Source organism: Dermacentor albipictus, chromosome 1, assembly GCF_038994185.2.
Source record: "Dermacentor albipictus isolate Rhodes 1998 colony chromosome 1, USDA_Dalb.pri_finalv2, whole genome shotgun sequence".
In the NCBI taxonomy this organism is placed as follows: Eukaryota; Metazoa; Arthropoda; class Arachnida; order Ixodida; family Ixodidae; genus Dermacentor; species Dermacentor albipictus.
The window spans coordinates 159,549,834-159,574,993 of NC_091821.1; the positions used below are offsets into that span (position 1 = coordinate 159,549,834).

The window sequence follows — 25,160 nt, forward strand, 5'->3', positions numbered from 1 at the left end:
AACACTGCTAGGTCGCAATTGGATTCGAGAACTGGGCACTGACGTTGATGTCCGGGAAGCAGATGTTCATGCTCTTTCTGATTTTAAGGACGTTATTCAAGCATGTCCTGAGGTATTTGAACAGAGCCTTGGAACTTTCAAGGGCCAAAAAACCGCAGTTCATGTTCCGCAAGGTGTGGTGCCCAAGTTTTTCAGGCCATGCCCCCTGCCCTTTTTCCAGAAGGATAGGTGTCACAAGAGCTTCAGTGCCCACAGATAGAGGACATTCTCGAGCCAGTCGCCTCTTCAGCTAGGGCTGCACCTGTTGTTCCAGTGGCTAAGAAAGATGGCCGCATCAGAATTTGTTGAGGTTTCAAGATTGCTGTTAATCCTGTGGACACTGGAGAAGTACCAAATCCCAAGAATTGATGACCTTTGAGTTATGCTGTCAGGGGGTGAAAAGTTCACCAAACTACATTTGAGGCATGCCTACCAGCATATAGTTCTTGAAGACACTAGGAAATATGTTACTGTTTCCACGCATATGGATCTATTTCAGTATACACGTGTTCCTTTTGGTACCTGCCTGAATGATTGGGAGCACCTTCACAACCTCAGTGCTGTTTGTCTCGGCTTCGTGATGTTGGATTCAAGTTGAAGTTTAACAAGTGTCACATTTTTATGCTACAGGTGGAGTACCTAGGGCATATCATAAGCAAAGAAGGGCTATCTCTAAGCTTTCATGCTTTCATCCTTCATGCACCTGCACTCCGTGACGTCAAGGAACTCCAAAGCTTTTTAGGGCTTGTGAACTTCTACGAGTGTTTTCTCCTAAGCATTTCTGGACGCCTCGATAACATCAGCTCCTGTCCTAGTATATTTTGATTCAGAGAAACCACTGTGTCTCGGTTCTGATGGATCTCTGTATGGGATTGGCATAGTTTTGGCACATCGAGAAGCTGATGGTCGAGAACTGCCCATTGCCTTTGCATCGAGAAGTTTGTCTCGTGCAGAGCAAAACTGCAGCCAAATTGACAACGAGCCACTGGCCTTTGTATTCGGTGTTGAAAAGTTCTAGTACCTGTGGGGCATTTCCTTCGCTGCTTATCAGATCATAAACCACTATGTTCAGTGCTGATAAGACCATTCCTGTGCAGCTTCGTCATGACTATAATTGGGTACAACTTTAAAAAAAGGGGGCGTTTGCTCCTCCAAGGCAGACGCACACGAGCCTCCACCACTGGGCGTGCACTCTAGACTGACGTCACGAGCTGGACGGCTGGTGTCCCCGCTGATGGAGAAGATGGCTGCCCGCTCTTCAAACTGCACTGAATCGCGTCAGTCGCATGCGTCTGCCCCTCGTCAGAGTGAATTCCCAAACTGTTTTTGTGGTCTGTCATGCCAGTAATATTTTTGCTAGCTTACGATGCACCGTTTGCGCCGCGTGCGTTTATTCTGAGCCGTGATCCGGCGACGAAAGATTGCTGCGAACATCGCTGTTGCTTTGCTATGTGAACTGGAAAGACTGCAGGCTTGTAAAAAAAAATGTGAAAAGGAACGAAAAAAAAAATATGTCTGTCACATTCTTGAAAATAAGTTTGTGAAAACATAAAAACAAAAAAATATATATAAATCTTATGTTTTAAAACGATGAATGAAGCATTTTTGTATCTTTCCTGCCTTGGTTATTATCTTGCCCCAGGTTTGGAATGGTTTTGATAAATGCATTTTTTTAAGTACATGTTAAATAGCAACTGGTTCATTTTAAGCTTGGAAAATAAGTAGTAAATGGGCTGTATACATGTAAACCAGAGCAGAAGCCATGCAGAGCTGCTCTTCTGTTGTCCCTTGCTGTGAAGCTAAAAAGCAGACGATGCGCAGCATTGTAGAAGGCACGGGGTTATTTTTCTCTTGCGATCCGGCATGTCATGTAGCATTCCAATCACGAGAACTCTACCAAACCAGTCATCAAAATACAAAAATCTTTGTTTATACCGAGAATTGGGCATTTTAAAAGCACAGTTTTTTGAGCGGTACTATTTTACTTGCGGAGGCAACCTGCTGTCGTGCTTCGGTCATCTGGGAGGGGCCTGCCCTTTTTTCTAAAGGTGTACCCAACTATAGTCGGATGGTGAAAGTTTTCTGCTTACAAGTACAAGCTCGTGTACAAGCCTGGTCTGCGCTTGAGTCGTCGTGATGCCCTCAGTAGGTTGCCGCTGCCAACAAACAGTGTTAATCTGCCTTCACCTGCTGAAGCCTTCATGCTTGAACAAGCATACCTGGGACTCTTGTCACCAGCTGTTGTAGCACAGGCAACAAGAAATGATTCACTCCTTAATCACGTAGTTCTTGCTCTCCTGCGAGGAGAAGGGCTTCCAGTCGGACCAGAGGGCAATCCATTCACAGCAAGGAGCAATGAACTCGGCCTCCATGAAGGTTGCTTGCTGTGGGGTTCCAGATTTGTCACCCCAAAATCTGTGCAAGGCAAAGTCCTTACTCTTCTTCATGCTGGGCTTCCTGGCATTGACAAAAGCAAGTCGATTGCCAGAAAAAATGTCTGGTGGCCAGGAATTGATGGTGAAATTGCTAAGAGCGTAAAGCATTGTGCTACATGCCAAGCTTACCAGCGTACACCTCGATGCAGGCAGCACGCAACCTGGCCATTTCCACAGAGGCCTTGGTCAAGGCTTCATGTTAAATTTGGGGCCCATTCTTCGGGCATAAATTTATTGTTGAAGCCTATTCACAATGCGTCGAAGTCTCCAGTGGCATTAGCGTCAGTGGATGCTGTCATCACAACTTTGCGTATAGCATTTGTGCAGCATGGACTGCCGGATGTCATATTTGATAATGGACCCGCCTTTGCAAGTGAGCAATACTTCGAATTCCTGACACGGAATGGGATACGTTGCATTCTTGTACCGCCCTACCACCTAGCTTCAAATGGTGTGGCAGAGCATGTTGTACAGACTGTCAAGAACAAGGTCAACAAAAGCAGTTCTGGGTCTTTCCCAACCTAAATTTAAGGTTCTTATTTCAGTATAGAACCCAACCACATGAGGTCGCTGGCAGACCACCATGGGAAATGCTTATGGGATGACTGTTCAAGACAACTTTAGATGTTCTTCACCCAAGTTTAAGCACTTCAGTCCTGCTTAGACAGCTACATTCCGACAGAGGGTGCCGTTCCTCTCCACTGCCGAATGTGGAAGACAACGCACTGCAAAGAATTTCCATCAAGGCCCACCGTGGGTACCTGCACGTGTCATGAGCACCACAGGTCAGTCAGCAGCCACTGTCTGTCTCAGTGATGGCACTGTCTGGCATAGGCACAGCGACCACCTATGTCTTCAATGCGAAGAGGTCTCTGTGCCAACTGCGAGAACACCATTGGAGCCTGAACATCCTACAACTCCAGACAATGATAACCGTCTAACTGTGTGAGATACTCATCCAGCTGTTTCAGCAAACTCAGAGTCAGCCTTGAACATCACTGGTAGCACAAAAGAGAGTGCTGTGAACTGTCCCAACTTAGTATGCAACACACTTCAGTTTCGAAGAAGCGCCAGAAGACGCAAGCCAGTACATCGCTGCTCCCCATAATCTTGAATGATCTAGGGGAGGAGGACTGTTACGGTATTGTTTTAGATGGCTGTTTGTTGCATGGTGCCACTTGCACCACCCTGTAAGTGCCACCACCCAGTGTGGTGGCAGTTGACATACTGTTGTAAAATGTTTGCCGCTCATCGCGTTGGGTTCATTGCCATGAAACTTTGGTGATTGGGCCCGAGTTAACGCACACGTCTGAAGTCAGTAAAGTGACTTTCGGCTACTGGCTGACAACTCCAGTGAGCATGCCTACAAAGCTTTTCCGTGTGGTTACTGGACAGAATGGGTTAGGCTCGTGTGTAGGCAGGAAGTACTGAGTTTAACTTGCGCAACATGGCATTGATGCAAGTTCTGCACAGATTACACAAAACTGCGCCATGAAGGAAATATTGCTACATGCAGCGTTTTGACGTTTTTCACATGTACAGACGTACCGCAAATGGCCAGGTGGTGCCACTTGATGATGATGATGATATATTGGGATAGTCAACTAGCCTGAGTAATTCAAGCAGGCTAGATTACTAGTTACTAACTGGCCACCGAAATCAGCGCCCCGTATAGCACAAGTGAGTGTCTCAAGGACGTCAAAGTGGTATTTTATTTATTTTTCCTTGCGAGCTTTGCACTTCATTCAGAGGATACACAAGTAACACCATTCTTGCTTGTTACTTGTCTCGAAGTTCAACCTGCGTGAGACACATTCTTCTTTTTTGGCCCTTCCTCAAGCACTTACAATCATTGCAGATGCTCTCCTGAGTTTTTTTAACAAACCATGGGTTTCCAACCTGCCATAGCCCATGTGCCTGATAGCTTATAACGTAATTTCAATGTATTATTCCACCGTCCATTCATATGGTTTTAATAGCACTTCTTTCGTGCAGCTGCTGTGTAATAAGCACTGTATGCTTCTTTTATTCGCATGTTTTCAAAGCTGCGCTACGTTGCAAATATTTTAACACCTGCAGCCAGTCCTCGTATCAAGCACATTTGTTAACGTAAAGAAATTTACTACACAGCGTGGCAACTGTCCTTAACGTCACCACGCTACAATAGAATGCCCTTGCAATTCCCGCACCAGTGATCCTTGTACAAACGTGCAGTTGCAAAAGAAAAAAGAAAAAACTAGCTTTCCCGCTTCAATATGCCTTTTTACATCTCTAGTTTGCAATTCTTCACACGTCACACTGTGAAAGACCACTACTCTTGCCATGTCTTTTCTCAGCTCCCCTCATTGCCAGGGTCCAGTGTGCCCATGAGACAGTTGAAGTGGTCCTGCAGTGTACTAGAACCACGATGCTTTCGAACATGTAACATCATTCGTGCTTATTGGAAGGTGCAAATTCGAGTGGTGGTTGCCCCCTCACCTACTTGTAATTGCTTGCTCTCATCAGCAAGCTGTGTCACAGGCTTTGCCAAATTCTGCTCCTAGGAGCCTATTACGCCACACTTGCACCAACATGCTCCTCCTCAAAAATGTTCCAGCTTTCCATCTGCACGACAGGCTAAGATATAATGCTGATGAAACCATAGTTGTAGGTGCATTATAGTCAAATCACTCAAGCCAGGCATGTCGCGCATTTTCACCATTTCCTTCCTCCATGGTTCTGGCAATGCATTTCAACATCGCCTCCTGTATTTTCTCAGTGCCTGCCCAATCACGCCAAAATGCCTAATATCCAGTGGTCCACTGCAGTCGCACCACGTTTCAAGATATTAACCTTCTATAGCATACGCATCGACAACTTTTTTCACGTTCTGTCATTGCTTCTTTTGTTTTTTCGTGTCATGTTCTGATATAATGCTGACATAACTCTCACAGTGCCCCCGTACACTTAAGATGGGAAAGTGACGTCCTCTGTGTGACTACCAATATTTGACATCACTTGGCAGGCATTGCAAAAGATACAGGAGGCTGCCAGTGTGACATAGTGCTGTCTTTCAGATATTGTTCAGATTATATTGAGTGCTATAATACGTGCAATGTGCTTCAGCCTTTAAAGAGAAATTGTGTCTTTTTGGTGATCTTGACAATATCCACACGCATACCTCATATTTTTCCAGTGTCTGTTTATCACCAACAAACAACTGTTAGAAAGTTATCATGCTGCGCAAGACACTTTTTATGTATCAACTTTCTCGAAAATTGTCACCCTTTCTATTTGTTTTAGCTGAACCTTGTGTAATCAGATTTCATGTGTGACACTAACAGTGTTCTACATTCTAGAATGCACTTGAGCACCACCGATTGCGCTGGAATATATGAGTTGAAACGCCTGACCCGTAGATCAGATTTAGCCGACCGACGGCTGTGCTTGCCACTAATGTTGTGCCGAGTGTAACTTGCTTATTGTGAGCAGAACTTTGTTCAATAAAAAATTAGTTTAGTGACTCTTATTTGTTCCGCAGTCTTATTCTTCACCATCGCAACAACGGGACAATATCGCCTTTCAGTGACCAAATTAGTGTTGGGGCAAAAGCGCACTTTACAGGCGTGCTGCAATTTTTATACTTATAACCATTCTATCAGGAAAAATGTTGCCTCCGATGCCAAGGCGGAGGATGTGCATCCCGAGATTGGCAGACTGCATCCACAAATTCTTAAATATATAGTTATGAAGGAGAAAACTAAGGGGAACCAAGCTGCCCTATTTTAGTAAAACCCATATGAAACCAATACATAATAATGCCAAGGAAAGCACAAGGGGGATTAGCTGTTAATCCAAGTCTTCCATCATCTTAATAAAACAGTAGGGAACAGAAGGTGGAAGAAAGGGAGAACTTGCATATTATTGCCAATTGTAATTAATACTAAATGCAATCTTTTTGAATGTGGAAAGTTTTCATATCTTCTCTTATAAATTGGAGGCAGAGTTCCGTAATCTGCCATGGTGGCTTAGCGGCTATGGTGTTGCGCTGCTAAGCACGAGGTTGTGGGATCATATCTTTTCAGTGGCTGCATTTCAATGGAGGCGAAATGCAGGAATGCCTGTGCACAGTGTATCGAGTGCGCAGTAATGAAGCCCAGCTGGTCAAAATTAATCCGGAGTCCCGCATTACAGCATGTCTCGGTATCATGCTGAAGTTGGCACGTAGAACCCCAGAATTTCATTTTAAATGCAGCTTCGAATTTGTGCTAGAGTAGGAAGTCATGCTCCCAACATCTTTCCTTCTCCAAAAGGTTTCTGTTCCAAATTGAGATTTTTCCTTCTCCATAATGTCCAAATGGCATTTCTATTGCAGGAAAAGCCTGTAAACAGTCTGTAAACCAATTTTCTCTGCTACTGGTGGGGAAAAACGTTTAGTAACCTTCGTTTTCTCCATGAAAATATTTGTACTGTTACAGCAGTCTAAACTGAAAATAAACTGTTTCCCGAGATGGCACTTTCCATCTTTTCAAGTAATTCCTCCTCTCTCTCTTCTTGGCTTGTCAATTTCTGGACGTTGCGTTTTATGCAAATCCCACAGCCATTTGATCTATTCACTTCGAAATTATTCGACAGTATTACAATTTGCTTTGAATCAAAATATTTATATTCTCATGCGCTTGGCATGGCGCTATAAGTAAAGTGCAGAATGATTCTTATACCTCTGTCACACTGGACGCTTTAATCAAATGGCATTAGCATAGAATGACATTATTTGGCTGCTACACAGCGATATTTAATGTCATTAGAATCAAATTACTTCCGCAATCGAATGAGTTTGCGGAAATCATTTGGCATGGCACTCGAAACGAATGTATACTCTCTACTCCAGCAATGAGGCAAAATATGGTATTGAACATACGCAATTCGAGAAGGATTGATGCTAAAAGGCAATTAATTTTCTATTGTTTAAGCCACCTGTCATTTAACTAGAGGAAAACTGCACGGCTGGCTGTCACACAATGTTTTAACTCTCCACCTCAGTCGTGTCTGGCCGCAGTAGCTTTCCTAGGCAGCCATACTGTGAACAATCAGGCGCTTGCGTGCATCTGTTTTCGGCATCTCGAACTACATCTGCTCCCATTTGACGATCGAGGCTCTTCTGCTGAGTAGTATGCTTCGCTCAGAACGCAAAGCACACATCAACTAACTGCTTCACATGCTGCTATTGAGCGTCGTCGATCAGCACTGCCATGGCAGTCACATTGTTTGCCTTCAATTTATCTGCTATGGCTACTAAGGTGGCTTAGCTTTGTTTAGGCTTGTAGTGTCCAGACACTCTGGAAATAGTTTTATATGCGTGTTTTTTCTGTAAAGGGACGCTCTATATTTATATTAAAATAAATAGATTGACTTTTCAGACTCTCTGCAGATAGCTTGTTCTACTTTTCTCGCCAATCTTTTTACAGTGATCACCATTGATATCGTGACCGAATGACATTATTTTTTCCTGCGTAGCACCACTGCGGGTCGAACGGCATTTGTTGCACTGAATGTCATTCGAATCTAATGGCAATAAAATGTCCAGTGTGACAGGGGTATTACACCTTTCAAAATAGCCATGAAGGAGTTGACATATCCAGCAATTCAGAGGCTGCATGATCTGGAACAGATAGGCCCAGGATCAAACAGCTTTACTGGTGCATTTCTTTGCTGGTCTAGCAAAGAATCTTGTGAACGTTTTTCTCAGGCAGCGTAATGCCATTTCCAGGAGGCAAAAAAAAAAAAAAATTCTCCCTCTCTTTGTTTTCTTGCTGCATTACTAGCTTTTAGCCTAAGTTTGGAATTGTGTGCTAATAACCTTTTCCATAAGTTTTTGTGCTTCTCTGTTTCCTTTTTTTTTATTTTCAAAATATTTTGTTGTTATTATTCAGTTTTGAACTGTGTTTCTGCGTGCACCAGCTTTTGTTCTTTTTCTGAAGATTGCACATCTGTCTTGAAGTTTCTGATTGTGAAGCAGCATAACAGAGTAAACTATCAATGTTTTTAAACTTGCATGTGCAGTACTCCAGGAACATGTATGGACTATTGTTGACTGTTCTATTGTGAGCACCTCAGTCTAGGCACACATATTTGTGAATTTTAATATTACTTTGCTGACTTATGTTCACAGACCAATTATTGTCTTCTGATTTCATCTATGAATTTATCTTGAGTTGCTGCCTTACCATTTTTGCATTAAACTTTGTTTTCTGTACCCAATGGCTAACGTAATTCTTAAATGAAGCAATAGAGGTAGCTCACGGAAGTAGAAGTAACCTACAATACATAGCTAATAAAATATAACCTTTGTCAGAAAAGTTTATCCTGTAAGAAATTCTTTATACAGCTTACAGACTTAATCACTCTAGGTTGTGTCAAAGTAGTTCCCTTGGCTATCTTCACACAGCTGACCCCATTTCTGGAGGTCATGGAAGCAAGTAGGTAAAGCTTCATCAGGAATGCTCTTCAGCACATTAGTCTCAGTAGTTTGGATTGTTACCAAGCTGAAGTGTGGATTAATGTTGCCTATTAGAAACTTTTTCTTTCCTTTTAGCTTCCTTTATTCCAGGGCCCCTTTGTGCTGCTGAAGTTGTGAGAGTGAAACTGTTAATATCCATGCAATTTTAGTTGCTCCTTGCATAGCCTTGTTTACCAAGCCAAGCGTGGATTGGTGTTGCCTTTAAGAAACTTTAGCTTTTGTGAATTAATAGATTTATTGGATTAACTTAATAGATCTTTTTTTGTTGGCAGGGAGCATGCATTGTATGTCTCCTTGATTCTTTTTCGTGCCGCAAGTTAGTCAATTGGAAATGTGAACAATGATCTTGTTGTGCATGTTGGATCATAGCTTGGAACATTTATAAATTCTTTCACTCACACCACCTTCACCTTTTTTTCTTGTCTTGTTCTTTTTATGCCCTTCTTTGTTTAGTTTGTGTGAGGATGGGCCATACAGTTAATTCTGGAGTCTTCTAACAATGCACTCGCCAGCTGAGAGAGATATCTGTATTGTATCTCAATAGCAGCTTTAATACAGCATGTTAGAAGCAAAAATGCATCCCATGAAGATCACACATCTTTAACATTGCACTACTCTGTGAAAGTCCCGGATATCACATTGTAGCATGCTCGTAGTTATTGTCTTTGGAATGGTAAATCTGGTAAATGTTTACTGCCTTTTGACACAATGTTGCTGATATATCAGTTGTCAGACATCAGCATGAGAAAGTACTCAGTTTATGGTGTTGGGCTACTGAGCATGGGGGGGGGGGGGGGTCGCGGGTTCGAATCCCGGCCACGGCGGCCGCATTTCTATGGGGGTGAAAACACCTGTGTACTTTGATTTAGGTGCACGTTAAAGAACCCCAGGTGGTCAAACCAGACTCCCCCACTACGGCATGCCTCATAATCAGAAAGTGGTTTTGGCACGTAAGACCCCATTAAAAGTTTAAAGTACTCAGTTAAACTCTATTACCATTATGTTTTAATGTCATTGGGCAGTTAGCATCTGCTCAAGAGACATGTTCTTTTACTTGTAATTTTGTTTTGAGCTTTTTTCTCTTGTACACAGCTTTTGCATTTTGTATAGTGCTTTCAAGGCATGCTTTGTGTTATGGCAGCTTTTCATATGTACATGAGAGAAAAGGTAAATGCATATTTATTGAATCTTGTGAACTGCTTCTTCGTTTGTCAAGTCTGCAGTGGTATCACTTTTGATTAATTTTGATTGTATGAACATATCTGTAGATATCAAGCTTCAGGGTCTTATTGTGGTCTTTCATAACTCAAATTCATCATAATATTTTACATAGTCATGTCTTCACAGTAGAGAAAAAACGCTTTGCTTTAGCAGTAACTTTCCAATGTTCAGCTTGAGTAGGTTCAACTGCATTAGTCATCAACCTGTAATTGGCAGCCGACTTATCTATTATTGGTTATTTCTAGAATATATAGTGCACTAAACAAAAATATTCAGGTTGATTTTATTTTTAGTAAGGTTTAATTTTCTGAATTCTCCCTCTCTCTGTTTTCTTGCTGCATGACTAGCTTTTAGCCTAAGTTTGGAATTGTATGCTAATAACCTTGACAATCATGAGCACTGTAGAACTGAAACAAAGCTGAGATTGTGCCCTGAATCACATGCTTGTACAATCATAAGAAGCCTACAAAGACACCAACGACAGCATAGGGGAAATTACATTTACTTAATAATTGAATTAAAGAAATGATAAATTAATGTAAATTAAAGTGTATGAAAAAAACAAAACTGGCTGCAGGTGGGTCACGTGCCCACATCTTCACATTATGCGTGCAATGCTCTTACCAGTGGAGCTACCACGGTGCCGGTTTCCCATCCACTTTCTGGGGTATTTGTTTATCTATTAGAACTAAAATTGGGAGCGTTAGCCAGTGCGACCACCCACAGCCTTGACAGCGTGTGTGGAACGTCCCTTCTGCCTCAGGCGTCACATGTATGTGATCTTTTTCGGTAAAGGCAACTGGTTACTAAACCCACACATGCTACTTGAAGGCGTCATTGTTGACGGATTCGAGGCATCACTATGTAATAAACGAGAAGAAAGGAAACCGAGGGCCTGGTTTTTATTAGTCATATCATAAGAAGCAAAGACTGTTTGTTGGCTTCTTTGTTGTAAAGTGGATCGGAAAACAACACTACAGTGGCTCATTTGGTAAGAGCGTTGCATGCTTAATGCAAAGATGTGGGTTTGTGCCCCACCTGTGGCCAGTTTTTTCATCCACTTTAATTTACATTAATTTATCATTTTTAATTAAATTACTAATTACAAGTAATTTCCCCTATGCTGTCCTTGGTATCTTTGTCTTTTGGCTTCTTATGTTATGACTAACAAAAATCAGGCCCTCAGTTTCCTTCGTTCTCGTTCATGCTTGTACAGTGTGTGATCAGGTAAACGTATTTGTTGGCTGTCGCCAACTATTGAAGCTGCCATGGCACCGTCGTTCTAGCGTGCATTATGAAATTACAGAAACCAGTTTAGTGACCATTTAGTGAACATAATGTTTGTGGAAAGTGTATGGTAAATACTCAAGAAGAAAATCATACAAAGGCAACAGGTAGCACATGAAAAATAAGACAAAACCCACCTTTTGGACGATTACCTTTTCATTCAAATTAAGTGTCCTTTCTGCAGAATGGCAACATATCAATCACTATATGCAGTATACTTAGAGCAACATATTCCTCCATCCTCTGCTTTTTATTTGCATGCTTGGAAAAAAAAATTAATATTTAAGAAACTTGCTAATTAGTGCCAATGTTGTCATCACGATTTAATCTTGTCTTCCACACTGTTTGTTCTCTTTTTTTTTTTTATCCATGAAGGGATTAATCATCTCAGCATCCTTTTGCATTGTGTAATTTGGTTGTAGGCCTACATTAGTTCTCTCTAGGTGTCCTGGTGTCACTTTTCTAAATCGTGGCGTTTCTTTTCTCGCGGTGGCAATGCTACTTTCTTCTGGCTGCCTTCTACGCCCCCGGTGGAACTCCATTGCTGACAGAGCACCGCAACATGCCACTGGATGACTCACTGAAGCTGGTGGCACGTCACTTCCGGGAGCAAGTGGAAGCACAGCAGGCAGCAGCTGGGGGACCTGACCGGCTGGGCCCTGACCGGGAATTGCAGTTCCTGCTCAAATTGCTGGTGGACTCAAAGTATTTGAGCATTCCTGAACTGGACCGTATCATCAAGTATCTCACTGACCGCAGGGACAAGCAACTCATGCTTGAAAGGGGCGAATCAGCCCAGCAGCAGCCGCGGACAGTTTCATCAACTGCACCATCTGCAAATGTTGAGCCTGAGCGACCGAAGCTGCCTGGTGGGTATACACATTTTCACCAAAGATGCTGTTGATTGAGAAGATTATTATCAAATTATATGTTATTCTTTCAATGTTTCATTATTTTACTTTGATTTCCAAAGTGTGAAAGAAAATATCAGTTAACTTGTACATTAAAAACTTGAGTTTTGTTTAGCACTGCTGCATATTCCTTGGCAGGTGAAGGTAGTCTTAACCTGTATGCAAGCATTGTTCAAAAATAAAAAGCATTATCATCATGGCTGCATGACTTAGGAGAGAATTAAGGATGTGCTCTTAGTATGATGTCTTAAAATAAATTGCACTGTGTATGAGGCAGACTTCAATTGAAAGTGCATGAAAGCTTCAAAGATGGTATGGTGATACGTGTATGCCACCTTGCATTCGAGAACAGAAAGATCTCTGATGCCAAAGTAGATAGGCTTTTCACATTAATGGGTCTTTGTTTAGCTTTGATGTTTTTTGGTTTTTTTTAATTTGAGATAATGGTACTCTGTCACATGGGAAGTCATAAGTCGGCACACTCAACTGCTTGGATGCCTTGCGTTAGCTTTTTCTTTTTAAATTTGTGGTTTCAGATTTGGCCGCTGCTATCTCTTCTCTGCAATGATGTGCATTCTAACAAAAATAAAGAACACCTTGATGGTAATTTGAGGGTAGGCAGTGCTACAATTCTTTTGAATTATGAGAAACTTTCAATATTGTAAAGGACTGTTGTTTAAGAGCTTATTTCTATTAATGTTCTTTATCATAGGTGTTTATCATACGTGTTAATCCATGTGATGTCAGCTGAATCATTCTTATTGAAGTAAAAATTTTTTTGTAGGGTGGATTATTAGTTACCTTGATACATGTAACCTTAAAAAAAAGACAAGGGACATAGCAGAGGAAAGGGCAGCAACAACACAGCGTAAATGTAAAAGAGGATAAATTAGCACCCCAGTCTGACAATGATGACACAGGGTCCCCATAAATGGCATTCTGCAGATGTATAAATAATGTGGATCTTTGTCTGAATCTTCGTGTTAAGATACATTTGGCTTTGCAAATGCACTCTTCTCAGCTTTTGTCTTGAGCATTCAACTTTACAAGTTAAAGTTTTGACAAGTTAAAATTCTATTTTCTTACATTTTATGTTCAAGGAATTGTAGTCGATACATTGAGTTCTCAAGATTCTCAGATACATCTTTTATGAATTATGGCTCTTGTGAGCACAAAACAATGTCTCTTTCAGTGGGCACTTTCTCTTTCAGAGATTATGCAACAGCTTGCAAATATATGGAAAAGGTAGTTTGTATCACTTCTTGTGACCGTGTATTTAACTTCAGTACGTAATTGGCACATCCAGAATAATGACTGTAATGAACACAGTTACCAGTATATATGGAAGAGCTTTCTGTGGTCATTGCCCTCTTTGCATAGTGACTGCCAGTGAGAAGGGCATTGTGGCAGAGGTCCTAACTTTTGTGGGTTTTCCCTTGCAGAAGAAGAAAAGCCAACGCAGCAAGAGCTGCAGCAGCGCATTTTGAGCATGATAGGACAACCAGGGCCTACAAGTCCAACAACCATTGTGAAGCAGGCACCCTTGCCAACACCTGTGCAGCAGCAGCCACAGCCACCAGCACCAGCTCCAGCAGGCGATGTCCCCACTTCCACTTACATTAACTTTGACAACCCGAGTGTGCAGAAGGCTCTTGACAACTTGATCCACAATGGTAGCAATCTACTGAAGACGCTGAGCAGTGCTAATTCTGGGGCATCGCCCGCACTTGGCAGTCAGCAGCCCTCCAAGCCACTGTCTGGCTATGGTTATGGAGATGGTGAAGCTTATAGTGGAAATGCCCCTGGAATTAACAGTAGCTTTGGCAGTCATGTGGGGCAGCAGTATCAGCAGCAACATCAGCAACCACCACAATTGATGAGAGGTCCAGGTGGTCCGGGTACTGCTATGAGGCACCCATTGATGGGCACCCAGGTCCAAAGACCCATGATGTCTGCAGGCAGGCCTGGAAGTGGAGCGCCACGGTACTGAAATGTCACCTTTTTTGCGCAGTTGCAAGAAAAGCAACTGCTGCAGCTGTGCTCACTGGTTGCTGGCCTCTTCCCATTTAGCTTTTATTTCACCAGTTGTGCCCGTGTGACTCGCTTTTCTTTTTTCTTTCCTACTGACCATGTGAAAGAACCTCATGGATAGCATGTTTGCAAAATGCATTTTATTATTGTTCTTCCAGTACATACCAACCATCATTGCTCTTCAACAAAGGGGCTTCATCAGTGTTGTCATATGTAAAATAATGAAATAAAATTGGATTTGGTATCAGTTGTTCCAGCTCACAAGTGCAACAATTCGTGGCCTGTGATGAATAAAAGAACAGCACAGTTATACCATTTGCGGTTGTGTGAATCTTTACAACTTCCAAGCTGCAATTTTTGCCATTTACATTGAAACTGTGAGAAACCACATGGGAGTCGGTTGCCTGGAAACAGCTGCAGCACTTGCAACATGCATCATTGAATAAAGAATCGCTGTGAATGTGTTGCAGTTCTTCCCTTTTGAAATCCTGAAATAAAACACTTCTAACAGCAAACACACAACTTCGTAATAGGTGACATGTTTATTGACGCACCTTCCCGTTGGCCGACTTCTGTAAAGCAGCGGAAGTGTGGAGTGTTGCGTAAACTTGGGTGAGGGCCACGGATTTGAAGTTCTGTGGTGGCTCCTCTATCTCGTCTTTGCCCTCAACAAGCTGTAGCTCCAGCTCGTGGTTGGTGTACTTTAGCTGCGACTCTGCATGCATGTTCTGGTCATGTCTAAGTCTTTCGCACTGCTTGTGTGGCAGTCGTCTCAACGGATACGCGCCAGTTTTGACTTGGTCATGCAGCTGACTAGGATTGCTGCGAATAGGTCGCCCGTTCCGCAGAAGTGAGCGGTCATGCGCGCCACGCCCACTCGCAACGAGGTCCGGTGCCCGGAGCGCTTACTGGCGAACACTAGTAGTGCGAACTTGTTGTTTTTCACTGTAGTCTGCGTAATAACGACCGATGTGGCGCTCATTACGTGCATTGCTTCCTTAGCGTCGAGCGCTGCACCGTCGTCACGGATCGTGATGGCGGCAGCTAACTTTCTAACTCGCTTGGCGTCACAATGTCGGCCATCGGGAGTATATCTCTTGTAAACGGGCAACAACTCGGCAGGGATGTGAAGGAAACCTTGATCTCCCATTACCGAACCGCACATGTAGGCCACTTCGGGATTAGCTTTTTTCATTTCGGCGACGAGGTCGCGTACACGCTCAAGCAGCGCTACCGACGAAATGTAGCCCGTCATGACGTGCGAGTAGACGGACGTGTCGAGGTTACTCGGTCGTCGGTTACCTGGTCGAGACTGGAGAGCCCGTGTGATTGGAAAACTGCACTGCGCCCACGTTGAATCCCAAGATCTGTAACGTATCTCAGAAACAACGTGACTGTATCGACAATATGCGGGAGTCTTGTATTGAAATCGTGGCCCTGTCAGATGGCAAATGGGCTGCGAGGCCCGGTACAGCGGCTAGAAATTTGCTGCTATTGTGCCGCGCGTAATGCACGAGCTTGCGCGGTCCGCGCGCTGCTCGAAGTTCATGGTTGGTTAATTGCCTACGTTCAGGTCCCCCCCCCCCTCTTTCTTTTTAGTCCTCTCTCTCTCTTATTTTTTTCCTTCTCTCGAACAGAATAAATGCATCGTGGTGTTGAAGAATCCCGCTGTTCAAGTAAGTAGTAACTGTTCAGTAGCAAGACAAATAAAGGTTGTTTCATCCGTTACGTGTTGTTTCTCATTAAAAAAAAAAAAGGTTCAATTACACTGATCAAACCAAACTTCCTTTTCTTTGATACATATGTTGGTGACGTGTATGATGTTGGCGGAAAATAGTTCGTCGGGGCTTCCAGTTTACGAAGCTGTTTCGTTTGACTACGCCGGTTTCTGTTCAGTGTGATTAATACAGCTCGTCGTGCCAGATTATTCCTGGTGACGCTTGTTAAATACCACGGCAACGTGTTTATGGACGGGAGCGACACTTAGCATTTGCGCATTTGTGATTTTAAATGGAAGTATGCGAGCTAGTCGGTACAAATCCATGGGTGAAAAACGGCGCAAAATAAGCACTGACAAGGGAGGACGGGACGAGCGCTGGAGGAAATATTTGTGATGTGTACTGTACCATGTGCTTTACCGCCGAGCACGTGAATGGTGCGAAACCGAAAGTGTGCCGCGAAAGATTGCATTAAATGGTGCGCTTCAATCGTTCGCTTTTTCTTTATTTCTTCATTCTTACTTTTTTTAAAGAAATGTCATGCTAAAAATTGTGCAATAACAATGTGATGCTGTTTTTTATTATTTTTCAATTTGTGCGCCCGCTTTCATGCGCTTTCATAGCACTACGCATAAACGAAAGCTAGTGCTCTGCCAAAAATGAGTTGCCAAGCGTGGTTGTTGCGGCTGAGGTTTGGGCTCGCGCCGTTCGCGCTCTCTTTGAGAGTGCGTGCCGTTCACTTGTCGTCAAAATTCAAGGTACGTGTGGAATTATTTGAAGCATTCAGTGCTATGACCGAGCGAGTGACGTGTATTTACAACCAGGAACTCGAGTCGATTCCGCTTATCCTTGAAATTCAGCGTTATGCTGGTTGTTTAACGTATGATTTCCTCAGTGAAATGAGGGCCTTCAATGACTATGCTTTAACAAGAAGTTTCAAGCTTTCGTCGTCAAATTTCGGGGAATGACAGGTACTGTTCGCATCACGGAGGGCGGGGACATAGTGACTGTGCTATCGACTTATCACGAATCGCGGACCTGTTCTTATCTCGTGGTTGGTATAGGTGGTTGATTGTGAAAGAGCAGTTCGTTTCTCTGGCAGAGTTGCCGTCGCCCAACTGCCGCTGGTCGAGGAACGGTGTCGGCAGTTGCGCCACGGATTTTCTTTCTGTGTGGGCTTTCATTCGTCAAAATGTCCGAAGGTACGTGCTCCATTGATTACATTCCCTCCGGTAATCGGTCTTTTTTTATTTACATGGTGCTTTACTGTGTTCGTTATTAACGTAACATATGCGACGGGTTCTTTTTGGCGTCGGAATTTCTCGGTTTTAGCGTTCTTCCATTAATGAACACCTTTCCTCCGTGGCATACTTGGCAGTAACGAACGCTGAATATGTTGTGGAGATAATAGGTTTCCTGTTGCGAAATAACGCATAAGGGTCTCCAGTTGATGCCACTTACGGCTGAACGTACTTATGTGTTTGAGCGTCGTGCAGTTAACACAGCAGGCAAAATGTTCGCAATATTTTGACTGTTGCACTCATTTTTTATCTTTAAGCTAAATATGCTGCATATGGCGACTACTGAAGCGTGAGACAGCTGTTAATGAGCACGATTTTTGAAACAAATGTGCTTCCATCTTTTTGCTAAGCATGCAAGAGTACACAGTATTCGCTATGGTTAACAGAAGTGAGGTGGTAACATAGTTCACATTACTGATGCTTAGCATTCCATTTGCAACATGTACTGTTTTTGAGGTCATAACTGGTTAGTACAGTTGAAGGCAGTCAGGTGGCTTGTGTAATTGGCTAGCGAACTGGAAATTGCACAAGAAGTCGGGTCAAAATACATGTGATTATTGCTACTCGCATGCATTGTTTCAAATCTTGTCAATATATTGAGTCATAACTTCACACTTCTTGGCTTTCAGATACTCGTAACTTGCAGGTTATGGGTGAAGTTTCCTTGACACATTTTGATGAGCATTGAACTGGCCCAAATCAAATTGATTGCATTTTGGACAAATTCTATACTGGCAATCCAGAATTTTGATTTAGGCTGTAAATATTAAAAAAAGTTGACAGATATTGCAGAATTTTAAATTCTGGAGCAGCTAAGTTATACTCCACAAAATGTACCTAGATACTGTAACTGCAGCCATTGGAACCTTCCACACCGTCAAGTTTCTCATTTTGTAATTGGCTGTAAACGAATCTTTATATAATTCTTGCTAGGCTTGTTTAACAAAGGTAACAAACATCAATGTAAGCTGTTCCTATTGTCAGCTTCAAATCCGGTACCAGGCATGGCTCATAAATTTGCACTACATTTTTCAGAAGCCGCCAAGCTTTAGTCATGCTGTTGTTGAAATTCATTTTTCTTAGTTCATATGAAATAATTGGTATAGAAAATGAAAATTGCGCATTCATCAGTACCTAAAATTTTGCCTTTTGTTCCCTAATGATGATTGATCCAAATCTGGTCGACAATTGCTTAATGAAGGTTCTTGTGTTTTACATGTACCTGAATATGGAAATTTGTTTTGCTCATGCTTCAGTTTCTTCCTAATGTGAACTCTGACTTTTGATAGCCAACTTATGGTAGAGAACTCTGTCATGCTGACTGCTGTAGGCAATCTGGGCTTGACGGCGAGGATTAAGTGAAATTTTATTAAGTCTTAGTCTCTCATCAGCAACAATAAATGAATGTTGTCCCACAGCTCTTGTATACTAGTTGGGTGATGTTGCCCCTATGGTAACAACCTTGCTTCTTTGGCACCTCGACAGAGCCCACATAGATGACAGAACCTACAAAGTGGTCAGGAATTGTGGGAAAGAAATTACGGAATCATCCACAAAGCACATTCTTTACATAGTGATAGTCTGTTACAGTTCATCAATGTTTCAGTTTGCTTCCCACTTCTGCGACAAAAATGTCTGAGGGGGCGTTGTGCAGCATTTCGAGGAAAAAAGTGTAGTATCAGTTCACATATGTGCAGGAGCATCCACGTATGTTACCAATAGGAAGCCAGGCATGTCATCTCCGTCATCTGAACTAGCAATTTTAATCCAGCATTATCTGCAATGAAATGTCCAACAGCCGTAAATCTTTTAATTTTTACTTTACCATGGAAAAAGGCAAATCTTCTAAGGCCTTAGCAATTATATTTTATTGAATATACCATCATGGTATATTCATGAATACCATGATATACAGTTGAACCTGAACATAACGAAACAAGATAAAGTGAATCATCCTCTATATTGAACACGTGAAATTTACTGACTGTTCATGGCAGGATTTGCAATGCAAAGAACTGAAGGGCGGAAAGGAAAGAACGAAGGGTTAGCGAAAGCAGGACAAACACTGATTACTGACTGGTATTCATGGTACATAACTCTTTCATAACTAACAGAACATTAGATACATAGAAATTGAAGCATCTTCAGGATGGACTTCCTGTGGATGATGTAGAGCTCCGGTACAATGCTGAGAGTCATGGACTGAAGCAGATGTACATGATATTGCACATCAAGAGGGCCATTCTCACTGACGCTAATGAACAGTTCAAGGCCCAATCAGAAATTCCTGCCTACGGCATGTAATTGTGTTTTCAATAACAAGATTCTTTCCTTCTTTGCTCGACTGGCAATAATGAACGCATAAATAAAATTCGTTATAGTTTGCTGTACGTAAGTTTGTTTAAATTGAATTAACCTGTATATTCAATTATTTTGTGAGCATCAGGCTTGTACGTAATGACTGGGTTCTACTGTACATTAATAGAAAGTTACGGAAAATATACTTTGAAGAGAGATAAACTTCAAATGTACATGTTGGGGCGTAATACATGATATAATTTGTGAAAAGGTTTACTGAAAGATACAGGAAATGTTACAGTGTTAAAGAAAAGAAATAAAAAAGATATTTAATATTCAAACTGTTTCTACTTTAATCGCCTTATAGCACATGGAAGTCTCAATGTTTTAGCTCGCAAGGTGCGTTCGCTACAAAAAATGCCACCAATATTAGGCATAAGCTGCTCGGCTGGCAGCACATGTAGATCATTTGCTGTATAGACACTGCAAATCGGAGAGATATTGCCAACATCTTTGCAACATTTCACTTGGCAGAAGAAATCAGTCTGTCACCCACAGGCAGAAAACAAAACTTGCTGCTGAACAGCTGATGATAGTCTCGGCTGGTTTTGGAGGTCCTTATTATCTGAATTTTTTTTTTTTAATCCTCATGATTAGACATTGTCCTCAGACTCGCTGCTACTAGTAGCACCCAAATAATCATCTGAAGGCGCAGCAAAACTGCAAGACATCATTCATGTCAGAGCCGAGTGATTTAAATGCCTGCTATCTCGGCAAACACTGTGTGCACATCTATTTGTGCTTGCTAAAGATGGCCTCCACACAGTAAAAAAAATTGACTCTTGAGGCATTTGAGATAAGTGAAACAGGAGTGCAATGTGTAAGCACACAGTCAGTGGCCTTGACAAGAAAAAGGAACGAGATGTGGCAACGAAATAAAAAGCACAGGAATTTCAGTAAAGAAAGAAATTGACAGTAGAGCTACATCTATGTTTATTCGTTCCTTCTGTGTCCATGTTCCACAAGTTCTGCTGCTACAATCATCTAAAAGAAAAAAATTAACTACTGTGAAAAACGGAAACCCACTTAGACTGCATTCTAAGTGTTGCAGCAAGTCCATAAGAGCGTGAAGAGCCTTTAAATCAGGTGTGGCGCACATGGGCTGCCCATGACCTTTGTGATTGTGTAAACGAAAGTTCATTAGTATTTGGATGTGGACAGTTATATACTCATATTTCAGTGGTATAACAATAGAAGCATTGTGTTGGGCTGCAGCACAAACCCAGGAGTTATGACCGAAGAAATGTTCATGTGCGTGAACAGAACTTCGTCAATGTCGGCAACAACAGTTTGGGTAGGGTAAACCAACTGGGCCCGCTCATTGATTTTACAGGAATGGCTTGATTTTGTATATGCGCTACGTCTCGAAAGAAAACAGCAGAGTTCTGCCATCAATCAGTCTAATTTATGTCCACTGCAGGTCGAAGGCCTTCCCCAGTAATCTCCATTTACTCGTGCGTAGTGTCCACTTACTCCAACCTATGCCTGCAGCATGTGCAGTTTTCCAGCAATATACATAATCATTTAATGTCCCCAACTGCATTTTGTTCCCTTGGCAAGCAGTCCATTTCTGTAGCAGACCACTCGCCATCTTCCCTATGCATTACATGGTCTACCCAAATCCGTTTCTTCCTTAAATCTCGGCTAGAGTATAGCTAGAACTGACTTTACTGATCTGTATAAAGGTCTAAGATCAGGGTGTCTACCAACCGGGAAAACCGAGAATTCTGAGGGATTTTGAATAGTCTGAAAATACTCAGGGAAAACTCGGGGAATTTGTGCTTCTATCAGGGAAAATTGTCATTTTACTGAAAGAGGACGAATGTAACCCTAATGCTGGCTTGAGTAAAAGAGAGGAATCGTAACGAATTATCTTTGAAGCCGTGCCGTCGGTTGGAGGAGTTGACAGTGTACAGTCAACGACTGGTTTTCCGGACGCCCGATTTTTGGGACATGCCCGATAATGCGGACGGCTTCGGGGCACCACCACGTACCCCATAGTCAATGTATAAGGACATCTGAAATTTCGGACACAAGAACCCTTCGCCGCCCGATTTTAGGGAATTTTTGCCTCGACCACAGGTCTGAAACGGCATTAATCAAAACCACCACCGCCGCCGCCATTTTGATTATCTCGCCGCCTCGAACCGGCACCCTTGCACGCAGGTCCGCTGGCCGCCGTAGCCACCACCGCGGCAGCACGTGGCCTAGCTTCTTCGACCTTCGCCATTATGCTTCTTGCAGTTCGGTACCGTGTTTATCATTGAAAGAATTCACCGCTGTCAGCAATGACACCGACTCCGCCTTTGTAATTTGTGCAATTGGCTTGGAAATTGTGAAAGCACAGCGCGTTGTATAATGCCGGTTCCAGAGAGTGAACTTCACCTCTATACAGCAGTGTTAAGCAGTGAAGCATGTGCCAAATATTGCGGTGTAACCTATGAAGCGTGGGAAAGGGCAATTCTCATGGGACACAGTACGTATTCTCTAATTATACACGCGCACACCCGCCGTCTCCTATCAGAGTTTGAGCACCGATATGCCTAATAAGTCTACTGGCAGGCCTTCAGAGCTTTTTCGGACGTGCCTGTGGCGATTTGAGCCCTTAAGGGCAGTAAAAGACTCATTCATTTTTTCGAACTGCCCTATTTTTAGGAAGTTTTTGCGGCCTCTAGGAAGACCGAAAGATTGGACGTTGACTGTACTACTGACCATGAGGATGCTTCAAATAGTCCGTGGGGAGAATGCGGGGCAGAACGAGGATGAGAACACAAAGGACCTACACATTGAGGAATGATTGGGAAAATGAGCTGTGCCGCCTTTGCTGAAGGAGCTTGAGCTAAAAAAAAGGAAAGTGTTAGCTGGCGTCGAGATGCAGGTGACCCTCATCCAAACCAAAATAAACTCATTAAAGCAGTGAAGCGCAACACTGAGGCATTGTGCGTGGGCTGAGAGTATGTCAGGACAGTTGAGGTTGACTTTCAAGCTGCTGAGAGAGAAACTCACTTGTGACAAAATTCTGGCCTAAAACCAATGAGCTTGCTATCAGTTGATGGAAATATCTCATTTTCGAAAATATCTGCTTCTTTATGCATCTCCTTTTGTTCGTATTTGAAAAAATGTTCGACTTGATTTGCAATGTGCTTTACCATTTTATTTCCAAAGATATTTTATTTGCTGTGCATGTTACTATAACCCCTCCTTTCAGTTTTCTATTTTGTATAAAATGAACATTACTCCTTATTATTCGCACTGGATTAAGTCGTTTGTTGTATTTTTAACATGCTCACTAGAGAGTTGCAGCATCAGGCGACATGGTGTGTCAGCCTGTCTTGACGTAAAAGAAAGTTCTGTGTCACTCAAAGAATTTTGCAAAGGCACTCGGGGAAAAACCTGGAAAACTTGGAGAATTTGAAAATGTCAGCTTGGTAGACACCCTGAAGATGCAATACACCTTGCAGACCTTTATCTGCAGGTGGCTATCGGGCTTATGAAGGCAGAACGAGTCGCCAATGCACAAGCATTGGTGCTCATTGGAGCCACCAGAACTTTCGGAGTATGCTGGTTGCATTGCCTTGGACACGTGTTCGTTGGAACATCCGAAACTAGACTGACTGCTTGCTATAGACCTCGCAATAAGCAGTACTTCAGAGATACGCACTTGCATTCTCATGGAAAACTGTATTTAGCCAGTATATGTTATTGATCCACCCTGTTGTGGTCTAGTAGAGGTTTAATATCTGTGCATTTAATGTCTGTTCATATTGCCTTGAAGAAAAAGCTCAAAAGTTTGGGTAGTACCTGTTCACTTTCAATACTTAACCAAAAAGGAGGCTATTTGATAATGTAAAATACTTACATTCATAAAGCTTTCCTTGGGCAATAGACCAATCTTGTGGTGCTGTCTTTCATTATGCCACCACTGCTGCTAAGAATGCTGTTTGTGGTAGTCCTCTGGGACCACAAACAGCATTTGTGGTAGTCCTCTGGGACCAACTAAATTATGCTCATGCTGTACTGCAATGGTAAACTTCAGGGACAAAGGGGCAGGAGTGTGGGTATAAGGAGATTGGTTGAGGATAAGATTTTACAGCAGGAGCACAATTTAGATGTATGTACATGCACCCAGAATATCATCCTCCACCCCCTTAAAGGAAATTCTGCTTGCATTGCCCACACTGCAGCTGCCCTTGCTATTTTGTTGAAGGTTGCCCAGCTACAGCATAACATTTGGTGAGGACTATTAGTATCGTAGCATTGGCAGGACAGGTGTATGTAAACCCTATGTGTAATGATATTGGTGTGCTGAGCATGTCAACAGGCATTTGATCAATGATTCCTAAATCTGGTTATAACGGTTGCTTGCAGAGTTTTTGAAGCTTCGTGTTGTACAGATTGCATTTATGAGAAGTCACATAGTGTCAATTGAGCTTTTCATTCATGGTTATTCTTTGCATGTTGAGAAAGCATTTTTTTCTTTTGAATTTTGTTTTGCATTTATTCTTGGTGATTGAGTTATATTGCATTGACAGTTGAGCGTGCAAAACAAGAGGCAGACCACATGCATGAGGCTGCTGACCATGAGGCATCGTACAAGATGCTCTTGCAGCACAAGGACTGCGGTGATCCAGAGCTATTGTGGCGCCTTGCACGTGTCACATTCAAGCGGTGCGAATCGGCCCCCAAGGCTGAGAAGGAGGCAGGACTGGCCGAAGGCATAACATACCTTGACAAAGCTATTGAGTGTGGAGGTGACAAGCTGGGCCAAGTTCACAAGGTATGGTGGTGTGCTTTCTATCCTCACAAATGACTTGCTTTAACCCTTTCAGGGTAGATTTTTTTCACCATATGCGACTGCCCAGGATCGATTTTTGTTTTATTGCAGATTCCAATTCTTCCGAGGGACCTATTTCGAAAAAAGTTTACCGTAATTTTTTTAGGGAGACCGTAAAGTGAGAAAACAATATTTTCCGTTGGTATGTATTGTGATGCAAGGTTTGTGTACTCAAAGGTTCTGACGGTTCTCTTAGGCGGAGCCTCCGAGAACCCAATTGAGGACACAGCCGTTGGTTTCGAAAACACACAAACTTTTAACGAAACTAGAAAGAGGGTTAGAATAAATAGAGGGAAATAGAAAAACGTAAAATAAACACTCAAACAGACATCACGGCAGTAAGACACACACTTGGGGCTAGTATGATGTTAACTAGTGCACGAGTCCGGGCTTGCCACGACGGCAGGGACACATAACAGTCTCAACGCGGAGACGCGGCGACAAGTTGATGAAAGGAGTTGCGCCGGTCTCACCAAAGGTCGGGGTATAGGGAGGTCGACCGGGCGACCGGAGCGCACCAGCTCTG

The 25,160-nt window shown here is 42.7% G+C and overlaps 2 protein-coding genes and 1 pseudogene across 4 annotated transcripts in view; 2 read left to right on the forward strand and 1 right to left on the reverse strand.

Moving 5' to 3' along the window:
• Positions 1-14,674, forward strand: part of Neos (nuclear receptor coactivator protein neosin) — a 126,679-nt gene extending 112,005 nt beyond the window's left edge. For all 3 annotated transcript variants that reach the window (XM_065443198.1, XM_065443189.2, XM_065443210.1), the window contains 2 exons: positions 12,033-12,350; positions 13,835-14,674. In XM_065443198.1, coding sequence (XP_065299270.1) covers positions 12,033-12,350; positions 13,835-14,382 — 866 coding nt within the window. In that variant the 3' untranslated portion in view covers positions 14,383-14,674. The remainder of the gene's footprint in view (positions 1-12,032; positions 12,351-13,834) is intronic.
• Positions 14,675-14,868: 194 nt separating this feature from the next.
• On the reverse strand, positions 14,869-16,552 carry LOC135911620 (pyridoxal kinase-like; annotated as a pseudogene).
• A 190-nt stretch (positions 16,553-16,742) lies between these two features.
• LOC135911108 (regulator of microtubule dynamics protein 1-like) overlaps positions 16,743-25,160 on the forward strand; it is a 54,833-nt gene continuing 46,415 nt past the window's right edge. The window contains exons 1-3 of the mRNA XM_065443223.2: positions 16,743-16,899; positions 17,244-17,343; positions 24,333-24,577. Of these exons, the coding sequence (XP_065299295.1) occupies positions 16,801-16,899; positions 17,244-17,343; positions 24,333-24,577 (444 nt within the window). The 5' untranslated portion in view covers positions 16,743-16,800. The remainder of the gene's footprint in view (positions 16,900-17,243; positions 17,344-24,332; positions 24,578-25,160) is intronic.